Raw genomic sequence first — 26,354 nt, forward strand, 5'->3', positions numbered from 1 at the left:
GTATCTAGAAGCCAAGAGAGATGAGATCAAGGTACAGTTAGAAGGTTAGCATTACATGAACAAAGTGTGCAGGCTGGGTTGCAATAGGGAAACAGTGAGGGGAGGTATGAGGAGTGATTAAGTACTTTAAAGTGCTTTACATGATTGCACTATCACTGATAGGGAATTTTTGTTTGATACGGAGGTGGGTGGGCAACCATTGGAGCTTCTTGAGGAGTGGGGAAACATGGTCTGAATGTTTTTGAAGGGGAAAAAAAACAACAGAGGATTTGTACTATAAGGACAATCTTGCAACTACAAAGATAATCATTATTTTTTCTAAAAATCTTGAAATGAATCTACTACAAATAGCCATTTTAAATTTTAAACTGTATTTTCTTTAGATTATAACATTTAACATGGTAGAATAGGGCATTACCTTATATAAAACACCCTCATTTTGCTTTTTACTTATCCAACAAAGAATTGTCATCATCTCATACATCACTGTGTTAAGAACACTGTGTGTAATATTTCTCTTTCATGTAAAAAGAATTACCTATGAAAATGGTTAATGCATAACCAAATGTGATCATGAAAAACCAAAGTCAAGATTCTCCATGAATCACATTAAACTCTACACTGTTCAATTTACAAAAGTTAACTTTGTTATTCCTCCAATAGAAATACCATAGCTCTTTCTGGTATCGACTGATAAGGAACATGTCACTAGCTCAAATCAAAAAGTACAAATTGTATAATCTGAACTCAGTAAGCCATTGTTTTGTTGACTGTAGCAATCACCATTCTTACAACAGAGAAAAGCTCTAATCCTTATTTTCAGTTATCACTGCCCTAACAAATTTCAGCTAAATCAAAGATAGGTAAAACAGTTTAAATTATATCACAATCTAATATTTCATTATAAAATATTTATGTATTTTTGACATTTGGTGACTTTATATATGAATCAATTACAGATTTGTACATTTTTTCCAATAATCTTCAATTAATCATAATAGGGAGGTGAAAATATTTATATCCCTCATTTACAGATGAAGAATTTAGTACTAAGAGTCTCATGACTCCAGAAGTTACCCACTGAATTATTAGCAAAAATGAGACTACAACACAAATCTCAGGATATTAATAACATCCAATAAATGTATTTTACTGTCACCTTCTATGACTTTAATACTAGTGAATCACTGATGAAATTTTGTTTCATGTTCCATACCAGAGTACCAATCACATTGGATAAATTATCCATCAAGGCAGTTGAATTAATATAATCATCATCCATCCTATGGGTTTAGAAACCCAAATATTTTTAAATTGTCAATGGAACATTTGGGGAATTGGTTGATTTTGGAATCTACGCATTAGCAAGTAAAATAGAATGTAGACTTAGGAGTTGAAGGAGAGGGCTTTCTCTACACAACCAAAGGCTGGACTTGGATTTTGAGGAATGCGAATGGGATACCCATCCATTTCTCAGCATTTCTCTATCCACATTTCCCCACAGCCGACTATATACTAAGCAGCACACTACAGTCTGTACTCTAATACTACTCCTGATAAAAAAAGCTCTAAGATTCCATGCCTTTCTTTTCTTTTTCAAAATGGTACTTGTTAATCATATTTATTGCATGCTTTCTGTGTGCAGTACAATGTACTAAGGACTAAGGAGAGTTCAATACAACAGAGTTGGTAGACAAGTTCCTGTTCAGTGCTTACTATGAGTAAGGCACTGTTATAAACAAGGGGTAGATGCTAGTTAAGCAGATTGGACACAATCCCTGTCAAAAATGCTGCTCAAAGTCTAAATGGGAGGGAGAAGAGATATTTAATCCCCATTTTACAGGGGAGGAAACAGTCACAGAGCTGTTAAGTCACTTCCCCAAGGTCACACAGCAAATGATTGTCAGGGCTAGGATTAAAAACCAGATCCTCTGGCTCCCAGCTCCATTCTCTTTCTACTAAGCCATGCTGCTTCTTATAAGGCCAATATCTATATCAACTTCTTGGAAGTTTCATATAATTAATGCTACTCCCAATACTATGACTAAATTAATTCAAAACTGAGGAAATCTCCAAAATATATAGGCAGCATCTAGAAGGGAATGCTTTTGAAAGGAATTTTCCTGTAGAAAATTGTGTGTTTTGTCCAATTCTGCCTATAAACCCTAATATTAGGCAGCAACCTACATTCATGTACTATGTACTTGAGATTCTGGTTTTGGAGCCCCACACCAGAAAATTAAATGTTCATACATACACATGACTGATAGTTTTATGATTCAATATCTCCAGTTCCCAAGCCTTGTCCCTGTATTGATTCCCTGGGTCACCTAAGGGCAGTTTCTAGAGTCAAAGTAGGTTGGTATAGGAGTAATGAAATGGAACACAAAGCTGGAACACCTCAGGGAAGCAAGCTGCATTTGTGTAAATGCCTAGGTGAAAGAGGAAGCACGTAAAAGATGCAATCAATCATCATGACTTCTATTGCAGTGTACTGCAATTTAGAGACATATCAATTCCTGCTAACATTAGTGACCAACATGAGACAATCAATCAATCGGATTTGAGTGCTTACTGTGTTCAAAGCACTATACTAAGCTCTTGGGAGAGACCATATAACAGACGAATTCCCAGTCCACACTGAGCTTACAATTATATTGGCACATGTAAATTTCAGGGTGCTTTCAGCTTGCTTTTATATTTGCTCCATGCATAACAAGACAGTTTCTGGGTTTCTGAGAGAAACACTTTTCTCTCCAATTGCTGGCAAAGTATCTGATTCACTAAAGAAGGAGGCCTATCTCCTCTGGTCTAGCTCAGCCCCTTCTCCCCAACCCCATTTCCTCAGATTTCCTGACCCCTCTCCATCTCCCACCCCCCAATCCTATGTCCATTTTTGTAACTTTTTTTTTAACCTACACTGCCAATTGATAGAGTTTGCTGCCACTATCATTCTCCTCACCCTTCAGTGCTTCCCGGTTCCTGACTTCCAGGACTGAAAGGTCCAGTACATCAAGGCCAAATCAGAGTGAGACTGGGACAAATCTGGTGGTGTCAGAGGAGAAGGATCAAGGGTAGTGGAGGGAAGAGGAACCAATGCTTCTCATGGCCACTGCCTAATCCTGTCACGATCCAGCACAACCCTCTGATTTAGCTGCCTAAGAAAGCAGGGATTGCTATGTGCTCAAGCATGGGCGATGGCAGGAGCAGTGAGTCCAATTGGGTTAGAGCTGTAGAAAACAAACTTAAAATTACAAGAGTAGATATAAAACAGAAGACAACATGGAGATACTTGGGACCTGGGGTAAGTTGATAGTATGAAGATTGATCAATATTTCTTTCTGTGCCCACTGTGTGCAGAGAACATTGTACTAAGAGCTTGGGAGAACGTGGTTTAGTGGATAGAGCATGGGCCTGGGAATCCAAAGTTCATTCATTCAGTCGCATTTATTGAGCGCTTACTGTGTGGAGAGCACTGTACTAAGAGCTTGGAAAGTACAATTCGACAACAGATAGAGAAAATCCCTACCCTAAAATGGGCTCACAGTCTAGAAGGGGGAGACCAACAATAAAACAAAATGAGTAGTTCCTGGGTTCTACTCCTGGCTCCGCCACATGTCTTCTGTGTGACCTCGAGCAAGTCACTTAACTTCTCTGTGCAGCAGTTACTTATGTATAAAATGGGGGTTAAGAATGTGAGACCCAGTGTGGGACAGGGACTGAGTCAAACCTGATTAAGGTGTATCTACCCAAGTGCCTAGAACAGTGCTTGGCACAGAGTAACCATTGAACATGTACTATAATTATTATTATTGTTAGTATTAAAATAGAGATGGTAGACACAATTCCTCCCCACAAGGCACTGACTATTTAGTAGGGGAGACAGGCAATATTGTAAAGTCCAGGAAGTGTAAAGCCACTCACATAAATGTTGTGGGATGGGGAAAGAGAAGGAGTGTGTTCCTAAATACTTATGGGCTCCAATCTCAATTAGATGGCTGACTCGGTAGGGAGGAAAGGCAGAGTGGGGAGACGGGAGATTTCTCAAGGAAGAGTCCCTGGAGGATGTGATTTTAGTAAAGCTTTGAATATGGGGAGAATCCCCCTTAGTCAGATATGAAGGGGGAGGGAGTTACAGGCAGGAGGAAGTGCTTGAGCAAGCGGTAAGAACAATGAGGTCGAGACCCAGTTAGTAGACTGGTGTTAAGGGACTGAAGTGTGATACAGAGAGTGAGAGGAAAGTGGGGAAAGAAAGCTCAGAAGCTGCAGAACCAAGGGACAGGAAAGAGGTGGAACTGTGGTGGAGCTAATTCGGCAGGAGAGCAGGACTGCGTTTACTTTACTCAACAGAAAAGACCTTGAGTAGGTAGCTGCTGAAGTGAATAGGACATCAAATCCACTCTTCTGACAGGTAAATGGCTTCTTCCTTAAGGAATACAATCTAAACTTCTAAGAATGTTGGAATATTATACAATTTGATTGTTTTTATCTTATTTAAATTTGAAAAATACTTTTGGTCACTAAGAGTTTAGTACAGTGTTCTGTTCATAGAAAAGCATCGTGGCCTAATGGATAGAGCATGAGCCTCAGAGGCAGAAGGATCTGGGCTTCAATCTTGGCTCCACCACTTGTCTGCTGAATAACCTTGGACAAGTCACTTAATTTCCCTGTGCTTCACTTTCAGTTGGAAATAAGCCCTGACCAGGATCAACCCATCTCACAAAACTTCCAGGTTCTTTGAGACATTGGTGTGATAATGCACTGTACTGACTCATAGATAAATTGAATTTTTGACTACCAGCACTTCCCATTCCTCCATTATGCCAGATAGGAAAGCTTTCACTTTAAAAAGAAATTTTTCTAAGTAATAAGGGAGGTTCATATTCCACAGAATCTGAGTTCCTTGCTGCGAAGGTAAATTAAGCGCTAGGGCCCAAGGTCCTTGGTGATCCTGTTTACTGGAAAATAAACCCTGAAACTTGATTTATGAACATCTCTGACAGCACAGATGGTACTTTTTGAAATGGGGTTGAACATTCATTTTAAGCATGCAATTTGAAGAGCCAGTGAGCCAAAGATTTTCTCAAATAAATGCGAGACGATATATTAGAGCATTCAGAGGTGGTATATAGGGGAAGGCACATTAGAGGAAGCCTGGAACTGCCAGAGTAGCAGAAGCATAACAGAGAGAATAAGAGTGCTGAGAGAAATTAGGACACTAGATTAGCAACTTTCTGGCCAGAAAAACATTTGGCAGCACAGACAATACAATCTCAATGGTTGATCATCCTTTACTTAAAAATAAATATATATTATGACACGACTGTCTATATAGTAATGTCATGCAATGTAATGTAGAAGGAAGTATTGCCCATGGGAAGAGCACAGTACTAGGAGTCAGAAGACCCATTTTCAAATTCCAGTTTGATCACTGACCTCCTGTGTGACCTTGGGTAAGTCACTTAACCTCTCTGGGCCTCAATTTGTGAAATGGAGATCAAATAAACTGTGAGCTTCATGTGGGACAGGGGCTTCAGTGAATCTCATAACCTTCTATAAATGTCATAACTCGTGTATTACTTCCCTCCCTAGGAGGTATTCTAACAACTGTTACTCTCTTTATTTCTTTGCCTCTCACCATTGCTCTTACATTCCCCTATCTGAAACACACCACTGATTGGTTAAATTGTGCCCTTCGTTTCCTTCAAAGACTACTCAAAAGACACCTTCTGCATTGTCATTCCAATTAACCTTCTACAACTTGAAGAGCCTTATTCACCATAGCCACTTCAACACTCAGACATCTTTTCATATTGTTTTGTTATAGTCTTTCTTAAGGTTTATGTTATTATTAATAATAATAATGGCATTTGTTAAGCACTTATGTGCAGAGTACTGTTCTAAATGTTGGGGTAGATATAAGGTAATCAGGTTATCCCACGTGGTGCTCCCAGTCTTAATCCCTATTTTAGAGATGAGGTAGCTGAGGCACAGAGAAGTCAAGTGATTTGCCCAAAGTCACACAGCTGATCAGTGGCAGAGCAGGGATTAGCACCCACGATCTCTGACTCCCAAGACCATGCTCTTTTCACTAAGCTATGCTGCTTCTCACTTAAGCATTTTCTACATGCCATGCACCTAAGCGCTGATGTATAAATGGGTTTATGAGGTTGGACCCAAGTCACGTCCCAACGTGAGGCTCACAGTCTTAATCTTTACTTTATAGATGAAGTAACTAAGGTACAGAGAAGTTAAGTAACTAGTCCAAGGTCACAAAGCAAATGAATGGTGGAACCAGGATCAGAAGCCAGATCCTTCTGACTCCTGAGCTCTATCTACTAGGCCACACAGCTTCCCTGTTCCAGTCATCTTGCCTTCTTGTATTTACTTATCTTTTGGAATATAATTGGTTCTCATACTGTAAGAACAAAGCATACTAATCACCTGTTTCAATGCTGCATTCATTTGCAAGCCACAACACTTATAAAACGTGCCCTCCAGTTAACATAACTGAATAGGCTCACAGTACCAGACCAATCTTCCTTACATCTTTTATAATCTATCCAAAATCTGCAATGAAAACACCCATTACAGCAAAACAGTGTTCACTGTAGGCACTTCAAGAGTAGGGACCCATTCTTTTTCCTTTCTGGTATATTTCCACAGAGCCTATGATGGTATATGCAGCACCTAATAGATACTGTTATTGTTATAATTGTTAAAATTATAAAAGTTGCATCACAAGAGTCTTCAGAACTCTGTCCAGGTTCAATAAAATCTGTTTCCAACCTTGAAGAAGTATTAGGATGAAACAGATCAATTGATCAGTGCTATTTATTGAGCTCTTACTATGTGCAAAGCACTGTACTAAATTCTTTGGACAGATAGCCCCTAATTTTCTAGTCTGAAGTTTTAGTCACCGAATCCTGCTTGCTTTCCTAAATTGCAGTAACTATTTGTTTAAGGCATGTTTGAACGTTCCTTACAACAAAACCCTTGCAAAACCAAACTGAACTCTCTTGTGATTTTCCTCATCTTCAATATTTTCAAAATCATTTGAGTGTGGCAAACCCATTATCTATTAGGTAAAAATCTAGAGGTCACATCACAATATAGTTACGTATGAACAGCTCTTGGCTCACAGAAAATATGGATATACCAAGTCGATGAAAAATATAATTTTCCTTTCAGTTTGAATGTTCCGCATAAAGTAAGTACTCACCAAATGCTCTCCATGTAGAAGATGAATTATCTGGCTAAGTGAGAATTTGCATTTCCACAGAATAGAAACAAAACAACAATTTCCTATAAAAATATAGTAATTTTATGTAGCAATATAAAGAACCCACATTCTGAAACTTTTGCATATGTTATAATATTTATTGTCTCACTGTGTGTCATTGTTGTACTGGGCCCTGAACTCCTATCTACCTCTAGCCCAAAGGCAACTGCATTCACTTTACAGGTGACACCATTTGTTCCTGCTGCCTTTTCCTGTGTTTTTCTTGCCAGCCTTAATGTCAGTGACAATTATACCAAGAACCATGATACCAATATTGTTACAAAGATTTTTTTTCTGATTATGATCTGAGAAACAAGTGAACAATTCTTGGTTTTTGTCTTCTCAGTCAACTTCTCTGGGGATGTCAGAAGAAAAATCAGGGCTTTACTAGGCTGTAGAGATATAATCCATACACTATTCTTAATTTGGGAAAAAAAAATCCTATCTGATTTTGCTTTAATATGCACTGACCACATGATTTTTTAAATGTACCTGAAGTAAAAAGGAATCCGTGTTGCACCTAATTGTGCTTTGATGGACATGTTGAGAAAAGTTTGTTTTCACCTAAGGATAATATTCCTTGTTGTTGATTCAAGCTTTCTATACCATCACTTAAAAAACACAAAACGGAGAAGCAGCGTGGCTCAGTGGAAAGAGCACAGGCTTTGGAGTCAGAGGTCATGGGTTCGAATCCCGGCTCTGCCACTTGTCAGCTGTGTGACTGTGGGCAAGTCACTTAACTTCTCTGTGCCTCAGTTCCCTCATCTGTAAAATGGGGATTAAGACTGTGAGCCCCACGTGTGACAACCTGATTGCCCTGTGTCTACCCCAGCGCTTAGAACAGTGCTCTGCACATAGTAAGTGCTTAACAAATACCAACATTATTATTATTATTCATCTGATACACATTCTCCTATTGAACCGGAACTCTATGGGTCATGCATTTATTATTATTCATTCATTAATGAATACAATAACATTCATTAAGTGCCTATAATGTGTTAATCAATCAATAATATTTATTGAGCACTTACTGTGTACACAACACTATTTTAAGCACTAGGATAGGTACAAGTTAATCAGGTTGGACACAAACAGTCACCATACCATTGGGGCTCACAGTCAAAGTAGGAGGGAGAACAGGTTTTAAATCCCCATTTTACAGTTGAGGAAACAAAGGCACAGAGAAGTTAAGTGACTTGCCCAAGTGCACACAGCAGGCAACTGACATAACCAGAATCAGAACCTGGTCCTCTGACTCAGGGGCCTGAGCTATTTCCATGAGGCCTTGCTGCTTATTTTTGTTTTAAAAGGTGGAGTGAAAAAGCACATGGACAAAGTCATCTATAAGCTCCAACTCAAAGAATTATATAGCACAATTCTCTTTTTCTTCAATCAAATGGTAGAATTTAAGCAATTACCACTCAGAATGGCTTTGATAATTGCTTTGATAATGTTTGGTGGAGGTTTGCTGGAAACTGAGTAGAAGTATACCACAAAGGAAAACAATATTACTGATGGTATATTTCCAAGAATAACAAATACCTCCCTAGATGAGACAGTTCCAAGATGTACTGACTAGTAATGACTCCATCTGAGACTTCCAATGAAGCTGAGATGTTAAAATACAAAAATCATAAAGTGACTTGTTTGGGGGATATTACTGCTGCTACTAATGATACACTATTGCTTGGAATGATTTTCATATACTTAATATTCCATTTTCAAATGTTTTGGAAAGGCAACAGTATTTATAATTGATAGGTTAGTATGTTATCTACCTGCATTGGATTTGTACTATAGCAGTAATAATATTTATTAAGCTCTTATTGTGTGAAAAGCCCTTGCTAAACACTGGGAAAGAATACACTAATGGAAATTAGATGCAGGCCCTACTCCCTGTCCTTCAGACAGTTAACATTAACTATTTCCAATTAGCCCAACAGAAAATTCATGAGAAAGGAACATTTTCTTAACCTGTTACTCTCTTCTCATGAAAACCTGATTGTGCCATTCCATCCATAATTGGGGGTTCATTCATTCATTCAATAGTATTTATTGAGCGCTTACTATGTGCAGAGCACTGTACTAAGCGCTTGGGATGAACAAGTCGGCAACAGATAGAGACAGTACCTGCCATTTGACGGGCTTACAGTCTAATCGGGGGAGACGGACAGACAAGAACAATGGCAATAAATAGAGTCAAGGGGAAGAACATCTTGTAAAAACAATGGCAACTAAATAGAATCAAGGCAATGTACATTTCATTAACAAAATAGAGTAATGAAAATATATACAGTTGAGAAGACGAGTACAGTGCTGAGGGGATGGGAAGGGAGAGGGGGAGGAGCAGAGGGAAATGGGGGGAAAAGAGGGTTAAGCTGCGGAGAGGTGAAGGGGGGGCGGTAGAGGGAGTAGAGGGAGAAGGGGAGCTCAGTCTGGGAAGGCCTCTTGGAGGAGGTGAGTTTTAAGTAGGGTTTTGAAGAGGGGAAGAGAATGAGTTTGGCGGAGGTGAGGACGGAGGGCGTTCCAGGACCACGGGAGGACGTGGCCCAGGGGTCGACGGCGGGATAGGCGAGACCGAGGGACGGTGAGGAAGTGGGCGGCAGAGGAGCGGAGCATGCGGGGTGGGCGGTAGAAAGAGAGAAGGGAGGAGAGGTAGGAAGGGGCAAGGTGATGGAGAGCCTTGAAGCCTAGAGTGAGGAGTTTTTGTTTGGAGCGGAGGTTGATAGGCAACCACTGGAGTTGTTTAAGAAGGGGAGTGACATGCCCAGATCGTTTCTGCAGGAAGATGAGCCGAGCAGCGGAGTGAAGAATAGACTGGAGCGGGGTGAGAGAGGAGGAAGGGAGGTCAGAGAGAAGGCTGACACAGTAGTCTAGCCAGGATATAACGAGAGCCTGTAGCAGTAAGGTAGCCGTTTGGGTGGAGAGGAAAGGGCGGATCTTGGCGATATTGTAGAGGTGAAACTGGCAGGTCTTGGTAATGGATAGGATGTGTGGGGTGAACGAGAGAGACGAGTCAAGTATGACACCGAGAATGCGGGCCTGAGAGACGGGAAGGATGGTCGTGCCATCCACGGTGATAGAGAAGTCTGGGAGAGGACCGGGTTTGGGAGGGAAGATGAGGAGCTCAGTCTTGCTCATGTTGAGTTTTAGGTGGCGGGCTGACATCCAGGTGGAGACGTCCTGGAGGCAGGAGGAGATGCGAGCCTGAAGGGAGGGGGAGAGGACAGGGGCGGAGATGTAGATCTGCGTGTCATCTGCGAAGAGATGGTAGTCAAAGCTGTGAGAGCGAATGAGTTCACCGAGGGAGTGAGTGTAAATGGAGAACAGAGGAGGGCCAAGAACTGACCCTTGAGGAACTCCAACAGTTAAAGGATGGGAGGGGGAGGAGGCACCAGCGAAGGAGACCGAGAATGACCGGCCAGAGAGGTAAGAGGAGAACCAGGAGAGGACGGAGTCCGTGAAGCCAAGGTGAGATAAGGTATGGAGGAGGAGGGGACGGTCGACAGTGTCAAAGGCAGCAGAGAGGTCAAGGAGGATTAGAATGGAGTAGGAGCCATTGGATTTGGCAAGAAGGAGGTCATGGGTGACCTTAGAGAGAGCAGTCTCGGTAGAGTGGAGGGGACGGAAGCCAGATAGGAGGGGGTCTAGGAGAGAATGGGAGTTAAGGAATTCTAAGCAGCGATTGTAGAAGACTCGTTCTAGGATTTTGGAAAGGAAGGGTAGTAGGGAGATAGGGCGATAACTGGAGGGGGAAGTGGGGTCAAGAGCGGGTTTTTTTAGGATGGGGGAGACGTGGGCATGTTTGAAGGCAGCGGGAAAGGAGCCATTGGAGATTGAGTGGTTAAAAATAGAAGTTAAGAAAGGGAGGAGGGCAGGGGCGAGGGTTTTTATAAGGTGAGAGGGAATGGGGTCCAAGGCACAGGTGGTGGGGGTGGCACTTGAGAGGAGGGAGGAGATCTCCTCTGAGGATACTGCAGGGAAGGGATGGGAAAGTAGGGGAGAGGGTTGGTGGGGGGGAGGGGAGAGGTGGAGGGGTGACTTTGGGGACTCAGACCTGATTGTGTTGATTTTCGTGAGGAAATAGGTAGCCAGATCATTGGGGGTGAGAGATGGGGGAGGGGGAGGAACAGGGGGCCTAAGGAGAGAGTTAAAGGTCCGGAACAATTGTCGGGGGTGACGGGCATGGGTGTCGATGAGGGAGGAGAAGAAGTTTTGCCTGGTGGAGGAGAGGGCAGAGTTAAGGTGTCACTTGCAGCATGGCTTAGAGGATAAAGCACAGGCCTGGGAGTCAGAAGGAGCTTGATTCTAATCCCATGTCTGTTTTGTGACCTTGGGCAAGTCACTTAACTTTTTTGGGCCTCAGTTCCCTCATCTGTAAAATGGGGATTAAAAGTGTAAGCCCCATGTGGGACAGGAACTGTGTCCAATCTGATTAACCTGTATCTACCTCAAGGCTTAGAACAGTGCCTGACACCTAGTAAGCTCTTAGCAAGTACCATTATTATTATTATTATTATATCCACCTTTACACCAAGCACAGGGGACTTAAGTCCATTCAGCATGAAGCCACCTCGTACCACACACAATGTCATTTAGGGCATGGAAGACAGCAGGAAACTGATGAGTGATCGAGCTGATTTTGTAGCTAATACAAGGCAGCCATTATGGATTTCCAGCAGCTATTTTGAAAGCCTTTTAAAAGCCCAGGAAGTATCCCAGCACTGTGGTGGTTCAGAGAATTCAGGGATTCCTGAATGGCAGGGGATCTAGGTAGAATTTAGCCTGGAAAATTCCATTTCTGTGTCAGTAAGCCTGTTGAGGGATACCCCTTTCTCCTACCCCTCACCTCCAGAAACCATCCCTACATATTAAAAATATATATCGCAATATGAACATTCTAAATATCTTAATCTTAATTTGACAATCATAATGTGGAGCTTACTTCCTGAAGTAAAAATTTTTCTATGTTATAAATTCAAGAAATAATGAAAAACAAGATGAGGATTGTTTCATAGGGAAAAGATTAAAAAAAAATCTTTGTCCAAATGTACAGATTCTCACCTCCGTATTCAAAATATCCCACTGTTTCTCTTAGTGTTATTACTTTAACTTTAATTTCCAATTTAGACTTACAGCTATCTGTAATATCGTGCACATGAACGCTACAGAACAACGCAAAAGTTCAAAACTTAACACTCAAATCAGAGGGATTCTAACTGCTGTAATTCTGAATCCTTTCCCAGTGTCACAGGCCTTTGGGATCAGCAAGAGAGAAACAACTATACATGTAGATACTTTCAAGGATGATCATGACATGTCCTGACTAATCAATATGTATAAGAATATTTTCTCTCTAAATATAAATGTGCTCAATGTTGCTCTATCCAAAATGAGTTAGCTAACTACACTAATTATGTAGCCCCAGAGAATGAACCTGTGGTTTATATTACAAAGTGGCTTTTGAATAAACAAATCTGCCCTTGTGATATTGTCTGCCCATGTCTTCCTTTAGATTAGACATTGACACCATGCACTGAGCAAACATATCATGGTTTGGGCACTAAAGCAATATTAATCTACTTGTAAGGCTTGTAAGTACTCTGAGGGCAGGAATTATGCCTAGAAACTCCATTGTATTATGGTCTTCCAAGCACTTAGTAAAGTGCTCTATATGCAGGAAGTGGTTAAGAAATACAATTGATTGATCCTGGTTCAGTCATACGAGTAAAGTGATTCTGACAGCCCCGATGAAGCCTAAGGGCCAGGATGTTCTGCTGATGGGGGAGTGCTATATTACCTCCACATGATGCAGTAGACTCCATGGCCAGACTTTCAGCTCACTATCTCTGCTTTGGCTTGGGATAAATTGAATGACGATTACAGGAAGGGAGATGAAGTAGCTTCCTAAACCTACCAACTAATCTCTATAGGTTGATGATGGAACTAAATAAGAAAGGAACATCAACGCTCATTACTTTAGCAACTTTCCTGATCATTTATAACCAATGGAAAAAAACAAAAACCTTAGTTTATCATTGCTATTACAATGCCAAACACTTAAGCCACATGACCTCTACCAGGTCAGAGAAACAGAGGATGTGAACAATGAAAATGTTTATTGCCCAAACACATTTTCCTTGAGTCTTATTTTAGGTAATGTATTTATAACCTCATCAGACAGACGCATGACTAAGGCAAAAGTGGGACTTGGGCCTGAATTTTTATACAGAGAATTGCTTTGATTCCCCAGTCCATGTTGTTGTCTGAACAAAATTTGAAAAATGGCTGGCAAATGATGATCACTATATTTTTAAACTATTTACAAAAATTACTAGGAATTTATCTTTCAGAAGCTTAGAAGGCTCTAAACTAGAAACAGTTAAAAAAGGAGACAAATTAATGCAAAAGAGTGTTCAACACTTACTGGAACAAGGAACTTTTTAATTTCTTCCAGTGCATGACTCATACGTGAATAAGCTTCCCCAGGTGGAGCAAATACTTCAATTAATACATGAAGTTCATCACTCAAGTGTGTATATTTGGCTTCTCCACTCTTCCTTAGTTCTTCTTCCTGTGAAAGACATTATTTTTAGAAATAAGAATCTATTCATTTTGAGCTGATTTAATGTTTACAGTGAAAATGACAAAAGGACATAATTTAAATGGACTTTCCATAAGTGAAACCCTTCGAGGAATAAAAATTCTGGAACAAGCCACTTAAAGATTTAAAAATTACTTTTGAGTGTTTCAGTGATAAACCTGGCATAATTATCACCTACAACAGATTTTAATCAGCAGAGTGAAAATGCTAAATACCTCAAGTGGTTACAGAAATATTAACTCTTTGCTATGCAGGGTGAAAGTAGTCTTTGAGGATACTTCCATTCCCAATTGAGTTACTTTTTTAAATTCCCCACATCTAAACAAGCATATAAACTGCAGTATACAGTGCAATCTGGTTCTAACATGACCTCAAAGACCACTAATTAGGTTACAGCACTATACTCAACTTGATCCAAGAGAATTACTCGGGGAAACCATCTGTGGGGAGAGATACTGAAGGCAGTCTTAAGAAAGAGAAGGAGATTGGGAGCAAATGCTATTTGGAAGAGGTGAGAGTGGGATGTATCAGAGTTTCAGTGGTATTCACACTGTAGTTTTTATCTCCCCCATCTCTCCTCCCCCTCCCCCCACCACACACACACACACACACACACACACACACACACACACACACACAGCTTTAGTAGCATGGCATAGTGGATAAAGCACTGGCCTGGGAGACCGAGACAGAAGGTCATGAGTTCTAATCTCAGCTCCGCCATTTGTCTGCTGTGTGACCCTGGCCAACACTTCTCTGGCTGGGCCTCAGTTACCTCATCTGTAAAATGGGGAACAAGACTGTGAACCCCACATGAGACAAGGACTGTGTCCAACTCAATGTGCTAGTATACACCCCAGCGCTTAGTACAGTGCCTGGCACATAGTAAGTACTTAACAAATACCATAATTATTATTATTATCTCCATTAAGAAGCAGCGTGGCTTAGTGGAAAGAGCCTGGGCTTGGGAGTCAGAGGTCATGAGTTCGAATCCCAGATCTGCCACTTGTCAGCTGTGTGACTTTGGGTAAATCACTTAACTTCTCTGTGCCTCAGTTACCTCATCTGTAAAATGGGGATTAACTGTGAGCCTCACGTGGGACATCCTGATTACCCTGTATCTACCCCAGCGCTTATAACAGTGCTCTGCACATAGTAAGCGCTTAACAAATATCAACATGTTTTGTAGATTCTTCAGCTCTTTTCTTTTCACTCATCTCCCAGCTCTCACCACTGCTATCCAATGCTTGGAATATATCGCCTCAGCAATTACCTGCACTTCCTCTCAACCAAATCTTTTCTTGGCCACCCAAACAAGTTTTCACTCCCTTGATTAAGTTGAGATGATACTAAGTATTGGAAGTTTTTGTTTCACAGCACTTGGATAATAGGAGGTAGAATTGAGAGTCACCTCCCAGGATCTTCAACACATTCAATCATTCAATTGTATTAATTGAGTGTTTGCTATGTGCGGAGCACTGTACTTAGCAGTTGGGAGAGAATAATACAACAATAAACAGACACATTCCCTGCCCATAGCAAGCTTATGTTCTAAAGGGGAAAGCTTACAGTCTAGAGGGGGAAATATGAAATACTGAAGAAATGCCACAGGACTTCAAGGATGCCCCCATAATCACCATTTTCAAGAATGAAGTGGCAAGAGAATACAATGAGAAAACTTATCATGATCACTACTGGCAAGATCCTAGTCAAAGCTCTCCTGGACCAACTACCAAAGCACCCTGTTAATAATGATCCAAGAACCACAATGTGCCTTCCTACACAGTGAGGCAGAATGGAATTTTGTTTGTGCATGTCAGATTCAGGAACAGTGCTGTGGCAAAGCATTTGCACCAGTGGGCCTGCAACTTAAAAAAAAAAAAAGCTCTAACTGGCCACATTACTATTGGAGGGGCTTTGTCTGATTTTCTCCCTACCACCAATGAAATAAAGCAAGGTAGGATACCACATCTAGTTTTTTCAACTTAGTATCAATAGGATGGTAGTGGGCAGGCCATGAAAAGCAAATATAAGGTAATTTTATATATATAGATGCCAAGAAATGATAAAGTTCAAGCTGGCGGTCCCACTGTGGGGTGACTGGCTGAATGTTGGAATCAATCTATCAACCATATTTACTGAGCTCTTATTGTGTGCAGAGCACTGTATTAAGAGCTTGGGAGAGTACAATACAAAATGATTTAACAGACACATTCCCTGCCCAAAATGAGCTTAAAGTATAGAGAGAATAAAGCAGAATGGACAATTATACAAATCATTTAATAATGTGCACTTCCATGGAGAATTTAGAAGTGGTTTCCCAAATAAGGAAGGATTAGCTGGGACTCCCTAAAATGAGGCAATCTAACTTGAGGCAATACTCTATTGTACTGTATTTTCCTAAGCTTTTAGTACAGTGCTCAGCATACTGTAAACACTCAATAAATACCAGTGATTCACTGAAAGTGAAGAAATGTAGGACAGATATACTGATATAGATATAGACATAGGGTAGGTAGATATATAGGATAGATATATAGATATAAGCACTTATTACAGTGCCCTGCACACAGTAAGTGCTCAATAAAACTGACCTTCTAGAGAAAAGAAGAGCTCCAAGTAACAGAAATCTTGTGTATGGCTGGATCAAGTAACAAAAGGAGCATAGGGAAATTAGAGCTTACTAGGATACCTTGGGGTGAGAGTTACTAGCTATCCCATTAATAATAATAATAACGATGATGGCATTTATTAAGTGCTTACTATGTGTGAAGCACTGTTCTAAGCACTGGGGGGATACAAGGTGATCAGGTTGTCCCATATGGGGCTCACAGTCTTAATTCCCCCAATCACACAGCTGACAAGCAGCGGAGCAAGGATTAGAACCCATGCCCCATGACCTATGACTCCCAAGCCCGTGCTCCTTCCACTGAGCCATGCTGCTTCCCTAGATTAATTGATCTATCATATTTATTGAGCACTTACTGTTGGCAAAACATTGTAATAAGCATTTGGGGGAGTACATACACAAGAGCTGTTATAACAGTTCACTGCCCACAAGGAGATTACACCCATTCATTCAATAGTATTTATTGAGCGCTTACTATGTGCAGAGCACTGTACTAAGCGCTTGGGATGAACAAGTCGGCAACAGATAGAGACAGTCCCTGCCGTTTGACGGGCTTACAGTCTAATCGGGGGAGAACCTAAAGTTGGCCTATGTTAGTTGCTGATAGCTGCATGTTTAGGAGTAATTTAGTCAACAAGGACAGCTCTTAAGATAAGACCCATATGGAAAACTTGCTTTTCTACCCCATACTTGTTTTTGCTGGTAGCCGTGTGGGCAGGAATTACTTATAACATCTGCCTCGGGTCAGTCCAACCTAACACTCAACACAGAGGTTTCTAATTTTTCTCTTTCCACAGACTTAGGCCAGAAAACCAACTGTAGGTGATTTCTCACTGTCAAGAGCCATTACTCTTATGCTGCCATTGTAAAGTGATGTTGGAGCTCTTAACAAGCAGGATCTCCAAACAGCTGCTCTTCAGTGGGCTGAAATATGGTAACCATAAACAGAGTGGAAAGAGATGCTTTGAAGCCATGACGAAATACATGATATGTATGCTTGAAGACAGAGTGGAGATCACAAAAGAAGACAGGTCTAACATGCTGCAAGAAAGGGTGAATCAAAAAACGGTGCATATCTGTGTGTGTGTGTCTGTATTTACTCACACAACCTCCTCCCCTGGACAACTGACCCACCACAATTTTGAGGAGGAAATAGAATATTTTTGAACTACATAATAGCCACACTCACCAGTGTGAGAATGCAACACTACAATGGGAGACTTGGAATGCCCTCCCTCCTCACATCTGCGAAACTAGCTCTCTTCTCCTCTTGAAAGCCCTACTGAGAGCTCACTTCCTCCAGGAGGCCTTCCCAGACTGAGTCCTTCCTTCCCTCTGCTCCTCCTCCCCTCCCCATTGCCCCTACGTCCTCCCTCTGCTCTACCCCCTTCCTCTCCCCTCAGCACCTGTATATATTTGTACATATTTGTTTTTCAATTTATTTTATTAATGATGTGCATTTATCTATGGTTCTATTTATCTATTTTGATGGTAGTGATGTCTGTCTACTTGTAGCTATTTGTTTTGTTTTGTTGTCTGTCTTCCCCTGTAGACTGCAAGCCTTTCATTGGGTAGGGATTGTCTCTATCTGTTGCCAAATTGTACTTTCCAAGCGCTTAGTACTGTGCTCTGCACACAGTAAGCTCTCAATAAATATGACTGAATGAATGGATAGTGAATTTATTAAGTGCCCATTTATTTAGCTTTTGAAAGAATGCAAAGGAAGGAATGCACCCTCAAGTGTCCCCTTACTTTCTTCTTTCTTGTCCCCTTCTTTCCACCATTTCTTCTCCCCCTCCCGCTATTAATAGTAGACCTAATTTTTATATGTCCAACATAACAGATCCACTCTTATTTTAATGACATAAAAACTACGTAAGAGAGTAGGGCAATTATGCCAGTAAATTCACAGTGCATACATCTATGCCCTTATGAGCAGGACGCAAGTTTTCTGTGCACTTCTTATGCGTATGGAGTCAAGGAGTAAATCCACTACTTTTCTAAATCGCTAAAGCTAATTGGCCCAAGTACCTTGATCACATGAGTCCGAAGCTGAAAAAAGGAGCGTTTAATGAGCACAACTGACAAAACAGATAAGGAAGATCCTACTTTTAAGGCCTTGGGAACGGCAAGCCAGTGCATTTGAATCTAGTCTGAGCCAGCATAGATTTTAGTTAAGCTTGGGGGCTTGTCAGGAGAACTTAGAATTGTGCCTTCCATATTATTTAAGGTCAGGTTAATCCAAAGGACAGAGGCTAACCAGACATGAGCTAATGTCAGTGATAAAAGAAATGGCCTAGATTTAAAGCAGCAGTGTAAGGAACAAAATAGCAAGCATGAGAGAACAGAGAACTCTACTAGCAGGATATTTGTAGAAAAGGGTAAAGCATCTACTAAAGAAGCAACAAATAAGAAGCAAACAGGAAGAATGTTACAAAATAGAGAATTTGCAACAGGAAATTAAGCAAGTGATACTTTCTATAACTTAGTGTGGGATTTTATTCCACTTGACATGTGAAGACACTGTTGTTGCCAGTACTACATACTGGTAAATGTCATTTAATCCTATATCGAGAAATAAAAATCTCTTTTTACAGAAATATTCTGTCTTCTTTTCACCATTATCATATCTACAAATGAATTTTCCATCATTTATTTAACAAAAAATTACAGCTAGGGAAGACACAAAAACTGTGAATGACTTTCAGGCAAAATGAATAGTCATTAAATCAAGAAATGATAAATGAAGCTATTTTAGGATTTCAGTAATGTTATACATATGCACAAGGTGTTTATTTTTAACAGTTAATACAAATTTCCATCACACGTGCTTTGCCATCTAAGGCATGACTAGAAATAAAATGTAGCTAACAATCATTAGCAATTTTTGGAATACATAAGAATGCTCTATATTTCTACCTTGATTCAAATTATACTATCATCATCATTAATGGCATTTATCACTTACTATGTGCACAGCAGTACAATAGACTTGGAAGACTCATTCCCTGACCACGACAAGCTTACAGTCTAGAGTCAGGGGAAAGACATTTAATACAATAAATGCTTTGTATAAATAAAAAAATAAATAGAGAAGCGGAATGGTGTAGTGGATAGAGCATGGGTCTGGGAGTCAGAAGCCATGGATTTTAATCCCAGTTCTGCCACTTGTCTGCCATGTGGCCTTGGGCAAGTCACTTCACTGGGCCTCAGTTATCTCATCTGTAAAATGGGGATTGAAACTTTGAGCCCTACTTGGGACAGGGACTGTGTCCAACCTGATTTGCTTGTATCCACCCCAGCACTGAGTACGGACTTAAATACTGTAATTATTATCATTATTTATAATATAGAATTTAAAGATATGTAGGTATGTGCTGTGGGACTGAGGGTGGTGAAAATATCTAATGCCCAAAAGGTCACAGATCCAAATGCATAGACAATGCTGAAGGGAGCGGGAGCCAGTTAATTGGAGAAGTCTTCTTGGCAGGGATGGGACCTCAATAATGCTTTGGTGGTGGGAGAGAGGTGGTTTGGCACATATGGAGAGGTAGGGAGTTCCAGACTAGGGGGGGGATGTGGCAAAGGGGTCAGCCTTGAGGTAGATGGGATCAGAGCTCAGTGAGTAAGCTGGTGCTAGAGAAGCAAAATATATGGGCTGGGCTGTAGTAGGGATCAGTTAGGTGAGGTATGAACTAATTGAATGCTTTTATGCCAAGAGTCAGGAGTTTGTTTTTGATGCGGAAGTGGGTGGGCAGCCACTGGAGGTTCTTGAGGAGAAATGGACTGAATATTTTTTTAGAAAAATGATTCATGTAGCAAAGTCAAGTATGGACAGCAGTGGAGAGTGAGAGGCGGCAGGAAGGTCAGTGAGGAGGCAGATGCAATAATCAAGGAGGAATAGGGCAAGTGCTTGGATCAGAGTGGTAGCACAGTGTGGATGGAGCAGAAAGGGCAGATTTTAGTGATATTGTGTATTTAGAACTGATTGAGTAGGTTGACAAATTGAATATGTGGGCTGAATGAGAAAGATGAGTTGAGGACAATGCCAAGCTTACGTATAGGGTTGTGAGGTAAGGAGAATAGTAGCATAATCTACAGTAACAGGAAAGACAAAAGAAAGACAAGGTTTGAGTGGGAAAACTTAGCTTTTAATTTTGAAATCCTTGGAGTGATTAAATGCAGTTAATAATAATAATAATAATAATGTTGGTATTTGTTAAGCACTTACTTTGTGCAGAGCACTGTTCTAAGCACTGGGGTAGATACAGGGCAATCAGGTTGTCCCACATGAGGCTTAAAGTCTTAATCCCCATTTTACAGATGAGGTAACTGAGGCACAGAGAAGTTAAGTGACTTGCCCACAGTCACACAGCTAAGTGGCAGAGCTGGGATTCAAACCCATGACCTCTGACTTCCAAGCCCACTGAGCCACACTGCTTTTAGATCCTTGATGCAACAACGCACCAGAGGGCAATAGACAATAGCTATTTCTGGTGGAATGAATCAGTCCATCAACCAACTGTACTTACTGAGTGACTACTGTATGTAGATTACTATACTCAGTACTTGGGAGACTACAATAAAGGTTGAAGACAAGATCCTTGCCCACAAGTTCTAAAGATTTTATTTGAAAAAACTTGACATTTTAAATAATTTAATCATTTCAAAATAGGAACGGAAAGCAACCTAAAACTGTTAAGTTTTTTTTGTACTTTTTAAATGACCAACACAACGCTTAGAAAAAATCTGCTGCCAAATCAGTCTTTGGCTAAAAGCCTACAGGTTTCTCAATTCAGTATTAATTCCTAGGTCCTGAAAAACTATAGAACTTCTTGAAATACCTTGCTTCCAAGAATGACATTTCCACTGAGGGAAGGAAGGAAGAATAAAAACCTTGTAAAATCCTGACATAATGAACAAAATATTAAGTTTTAATTTCAACTATTATATTTGCTATTAATTCTCAGATGTAATGTACTAGAGTAGCAGCAGCTGAGAAGCAGCGTGGCGCAGTGGAAAGAGCATGGGCTTTGGAGTCAGGGCTCATGAGTTCGAATCCCAGCTCTGCCACTTGTCAGCTGTGTGACTGTGGGCAAGTCACTTAACTTCTCTGTGCCTCAGTTCCCTCATCTGTAAAATGGGGATTAAGACTGTGAGCCCCACGTGGGACAACCTGATTCCCCTATGTCTACCCCAGCGCTTAGAACAGTGCTCTGCACATAGTAAGCGCTTAACAAATACCAACATTATTATTATTATTATTATTAGAGTCCTTGTTGTGTGTTGTTTCCCCCTCTATGACCAAAAGAAAAATCCTGTTTACAAAAATCCTTTTCAAATAAGTTCACTGCCTAGCATCCAGTCAGAAATGTAAATAAACACAAATTTGCTATTTATACTAATGCTTACTTAGGACTTGCCAGAAATCCCAGTCAAAAACCTATTCATTAAAAATAAAAGCTGTGAAAACTCTTCAGTATGGGTTACACAGAGCTACTCGGGGGTAGGGGTGCCCTGAGCTGAGCCATTCTGGGAATATATGCCCAGAAGAATGTTCTGGGACCCCATGGCCTCTTCAGAGTGTATAAGCTGCTCTGAGGGATCTTCATTCTCCTAAACAGATGGGTAGATCTTTGGCCCTGAGAAGAAGTTGGTACGTACCAACATAAAAGGGTGTCTGGATTAGAAACTGTGTCCACCAGATTATCTTGTATCTACCCTAGTGCATAGTATGGTGCCTGGCACACAGTAAGCACTCAACAAGTACAATTAAAAAAAAACACCTCAAAGGATGTAGCAGTCTTAGTTACAGTCAGAAAACGCTGCTGAAACAAAGCAGTTCTGCACAAATTAAACTAGTAAATTAAATTCTACGAGGTACTTTCATCTGTCCTTGCCTGTCCTTTCAAAGTGCCCTGGATAAATTATACAAACAGGACCCTAAAATCAAGCTAAAATTCTACAGGGACAAGGCTCTGGAAAAAGCATAGCAAGGAGTTGCACAAATATAAACACTAGCTGGGCACAAGCAAAGCTGAAAATACTTGGAAATGAAGTATCCCCAAACAAAAACTAGAAGATTTCTTTTCACAGTTTTCAGGTTCAATAGTATTTATTGAGCGCTTACTATGTGCAGAGCACTGTACTAAGCGCTTGGGATGAACAAGTCAGCAACAGATAGAGACAGTCCCTGCTGTTTGACGGGCTTACAGTCTAATCGGGGGAGACGGACAGACAAGAACAATGGCACTAAACAGCGTCAAGGGGAAGAACATCTCGTAAAAACAATGGCAACTAAATAGAATCAAGGCGATGTACAATTCATTAACAAAATAAATAGGGTAACGAAAATATATACAGTTGAGCAGACGAGTACAGTGCTGTGGGGATGGGAAGGGAGAGGTGGAGGAGCAGAGGGAAAAGGGGAAAATGAGGCTTTAGCTGCGGAGAGGTAAAGGGGGGATGGCAGAGGGAGTAGAGGGGGAAGAGGAGCTCAGTCTGGGAAGGCCTCTTGGAGGAGGTGATTTTTAAGTAAGGTTTTGAAGAGGGAAAGAGAATCAGTTTGGCGGAGGTGAGGAGGGAGGGCGTTCCAGGACCGCGGGAGGACATGACCCAGGGGTCGACGGCGGGATAGGCGAGACCGAGGGACGGTGAGGAGGTGGGCGGCAGAGGAGCGGAGCGTGCGGGGTGGGCGGTAGAAAGAGAGAAGGGAGGAGAGGTAGGAAGGGGCAAGGTGATGGAGAGCCTTGAAGCCTAGAGTGAGGAGTTTTTGTTTGGAGCGGAGGTCGATAGGCAACCACTGGAGTTGTTTAAGAAGGGGAGTGACATGCCCAGATCGTTTCTGCAGGAAGATGAGCCGGGCAGCGGAGTGAAGAATAGACCGGAGCGGGGCGAGAGAGGAGGAAGGGAGGTCAGAGAGAAGGCTGACACAGTAGTCTAGCCGGGATATAACGAGAGCCCGTAATAGTAAGGTAGCCGTTTGGGTGGAGAGGAAAGGGCGGATCTTGGCGATACTGTAGAGGTGAAACCGGCAGGTTTTGGTAACGGATAGGATGTGTGGGGTGAACGAGAGGGACGAGTCAAGGATGACACCGAGATTGCGGGCCTGCGGGACGGGAAGGATGGTCGTGCCATCCACGGTGATGGAGAAGTCTGGGAGAGGACCGGGTTTGGGAGGGAAGATGAGGAGCTCAGTCTTGCTCATGTTGAGTTTTAGGTGGCGGGCCGACATCCAGGTGGAGACGTCCCGGAGGCAGGAGGAGATGCGAGCCTGAAGGGAGGGGGAGAGGACAGGGGCGGAGATGTAGATCTGCGTGTCATCTGCGTAGAGATGGTAGTCAAAGCCGTGAGAGCGGATGAGTTCACCGAGGGAGTGAGTGTAAATGGAGAACAGAAGAGGGCCAAGAACTGACCCTTGAGGAACTCCAACAGTTAAAGGATGGGAGGGGGAGGAGGTTCCAGCGTAGGAGACCGAGAATGATCGGCCAGAGAGGTAAGAGGAGAACCAGGAGAGGACCGAGTCCGTGAAGCCAAGGTGAGATAAGGTATGGAGGAGGAGGGGATGGTCGACAGTGACAGGTTGATATATTCATAGAAGGATAATGAGATAAAATACATCCTGGTCAGAGTGACTTTCATTTATGTGAAAGAATGCACTGAGAGGTTAATGTTCTATTATGTTCAAGAACTCATTTGACCTTTCACATATTCTACCTCCCTAAGTATTCCTTCCCTTCATATTGCTTCTTGTGAATCATTCCTATTTCATCCATGACTATTAATCCTTTTGTGACTAATTTACTGTTAAGGTGTTTAGGAAATGTTCATTGTTAGAGAAAGATTTGTACCTTAAAGGTTTCTCTTAAATAACTTGAACTTTTTACAAGAGAAGATGGCACTTGATTAAAATCTAATACTATCAGAGTTCTAGTTCAACTCATTGGGTGGCATAGGTAGCAGGCAGAAATAATTCTTTCAGCTACTTAATGTATTTAGAATTGTTGTGATGATGGAGAAATTGGATTTATAAATTTATAAATTTAAACTTGAGAGAGAACCATACACAGTCAATATTTAATCATATTAATTTATATAAATTAATTATATTAATGTAAAAGTTTTGCCATGTGGAAATTTACACTTGCCCTGTATGAGATTTACAGTTTATTATGTGACTGTTTGCAAGCATGGGAACAAAACAAACAAAAAAGAACAACATATGGATCAAGCCTACCTATTTTTCCCAAAAGGCATTAGTGAGCACCTAGGACTATCTCTAACTTTAAAACACAAGCACTATGTTGTAAATATCAATTCAAGTGCCCTTACAAGGACTGACACGAGTGAGGAGAAAGAAAGAATCTAAAAGGATCCAGACAGACTCTCAGTGGTAACAATAGCTTAAGGAGGCTGGAAAACTGAAACATAGAGAAAAATAAGTGGGCAACATGTGGGGAAGGTAAGAAAAACAGCAATGACCTATGCACTTCTCTGTGTGTTAGTTACCTCATCTGTAAAATGGGGATTAAGATTGTGAGTCCTGTGGCTCACACCTCCTCCTCAACTCCGCCTACCTCCTGCTCCACCCCACCTCCCCCACCCACCACACTTAATCTCATCATCTCTAACAGCTGCACAATCTTCAAACTCACCAACTCTGAAATCCCTCTCTCTGACCACAACCTTCTCACTTCTAACTTCTCCCATACTCTTCCTCCCCATACATTCATTCATTCAATAGTATTTATTGAGCACTTACTATGTGCAGAGCACTGTACTAAGCACTTGGAATGTACAAATCGGCAACAGATAGAGACAGTCCCTGCCCTTTGACAGGCATACAGTCTAATCGGGGGAGACAGGCAGACAAGAACAGTGGCAATAAATAGAGTCAAGGGGAAGAACATCTCAGGAAAACAATGGCAAATAAATAGAATCAGGGTGATGTACAACTCATTAAACAAAATAAATAGGGTGATGAGGATATATACAGTTGAGCAGACGAGTGCAGTGCTGAGGGGGTGGGACAGGAGAGGGGGAGGTGGAGAGGGAAAGGGGGGAGAAGAGGGTTTAGCTGCGGAGAGGTGGGGGGGGCGTAGAGGGAGTAGAGGGAAAAAAGGGGGGAGCTCAGTCTGGGAAGGCCTCTTGGAGGAGGTGAGCTTTAAGTAGGGATTTGAAGCGAAGAGAATTAGATTGTCGGAGGTGAGGAGGGAGGGCATTCCAGGACCGCGGGACCATGTGGCCCAGGGGTCAACGGCGGGATAGGCGAAACCGAGGGACGGTGATGAGGTGGGCGGCAGAGGAGCAGAGCGTGCGGGGTGGGCAGTAGAAAGAGAGAAGGGAGGAGAGGTAGGAAGGGGCAAGGTGATGGAGAGCCTTGAAGCCTAGAGTTAGGAGTTTTTGTTTTGAGTGGAGGTTGATAGGCAACCACTGGAGGTTTTTGAGGGGAGTGACACGCCCAGAGCGTTTCTGCAGGAAGATGAGCCGGGCAGTGGAGTGAGGAATAGACTGGAGCGAGGCGAGAGAGGAGGAAGGGAGATCAGAGAGAAGGCTGACACAGTAGTCTAACCGGGATATTACGAGAACCTACAGCAGTAAGGTAGCCGTTTGGGTGGATAGGAAGGGGCGGATCTTGGTGATGTTATAAAGGTGAGACCAGCAGGTCTTGGTAACGGATCAGATGTGTGGGGTGAACAAGAGAGACGAGTCAAAGATGACACCGAGGTTGTGGGCCAGAGAGACGGGAAGGATGGTCTTACCATCCACTGTGATAGGGAAGTCTGGGAGATCTGTACTACTCCTCCATAGAGATTTACTCTCTCTCAACCCCATCC

The 26,354-nt window shown here is 41.7% G+C and overlaps 1 protein-coding gene across 1 annotated transcript in view; it reads right to left on the reverse strand.

The window, feature by feature from the left end:
- KHDRBS2 (KH RNA binding domain containing, signal transduction associated 2) overlaps positions 1-26,354 on the reverse strand; it is a 562,712-nt gene that overhangs the window by 238,329 nt on the left and 298,029 nt on the right. Inside the window, exon 4 of the mRNA XM_029062307.2 lies at positions 13,713-13,859. Coding sequence (XP_028918140.1) covers positions 13,713-13,859 — 147 coding nt within the window. The remainder of the gene's footprint in view (positions 1-13,712; positions 13,860-26,354) is intronic.

The sequence above is a fragment of the Ornithorhynchus anatinus genome, chromosome 1 (assembly GCF_004115215.2).
Source record: "Ornithorhynchus anatinus isolate Pmale09 chromosome 1, mOrnAna1.pri.v4, whole genome shotgun sequence".
Classification (NCBI taxonomy): Eukaryota; Metazoa; Chordata; class Mammalia; order Monotremata; family Ornithorhynchidae; genus Ornithorhynchus; species Ornithorhynchus anatinus.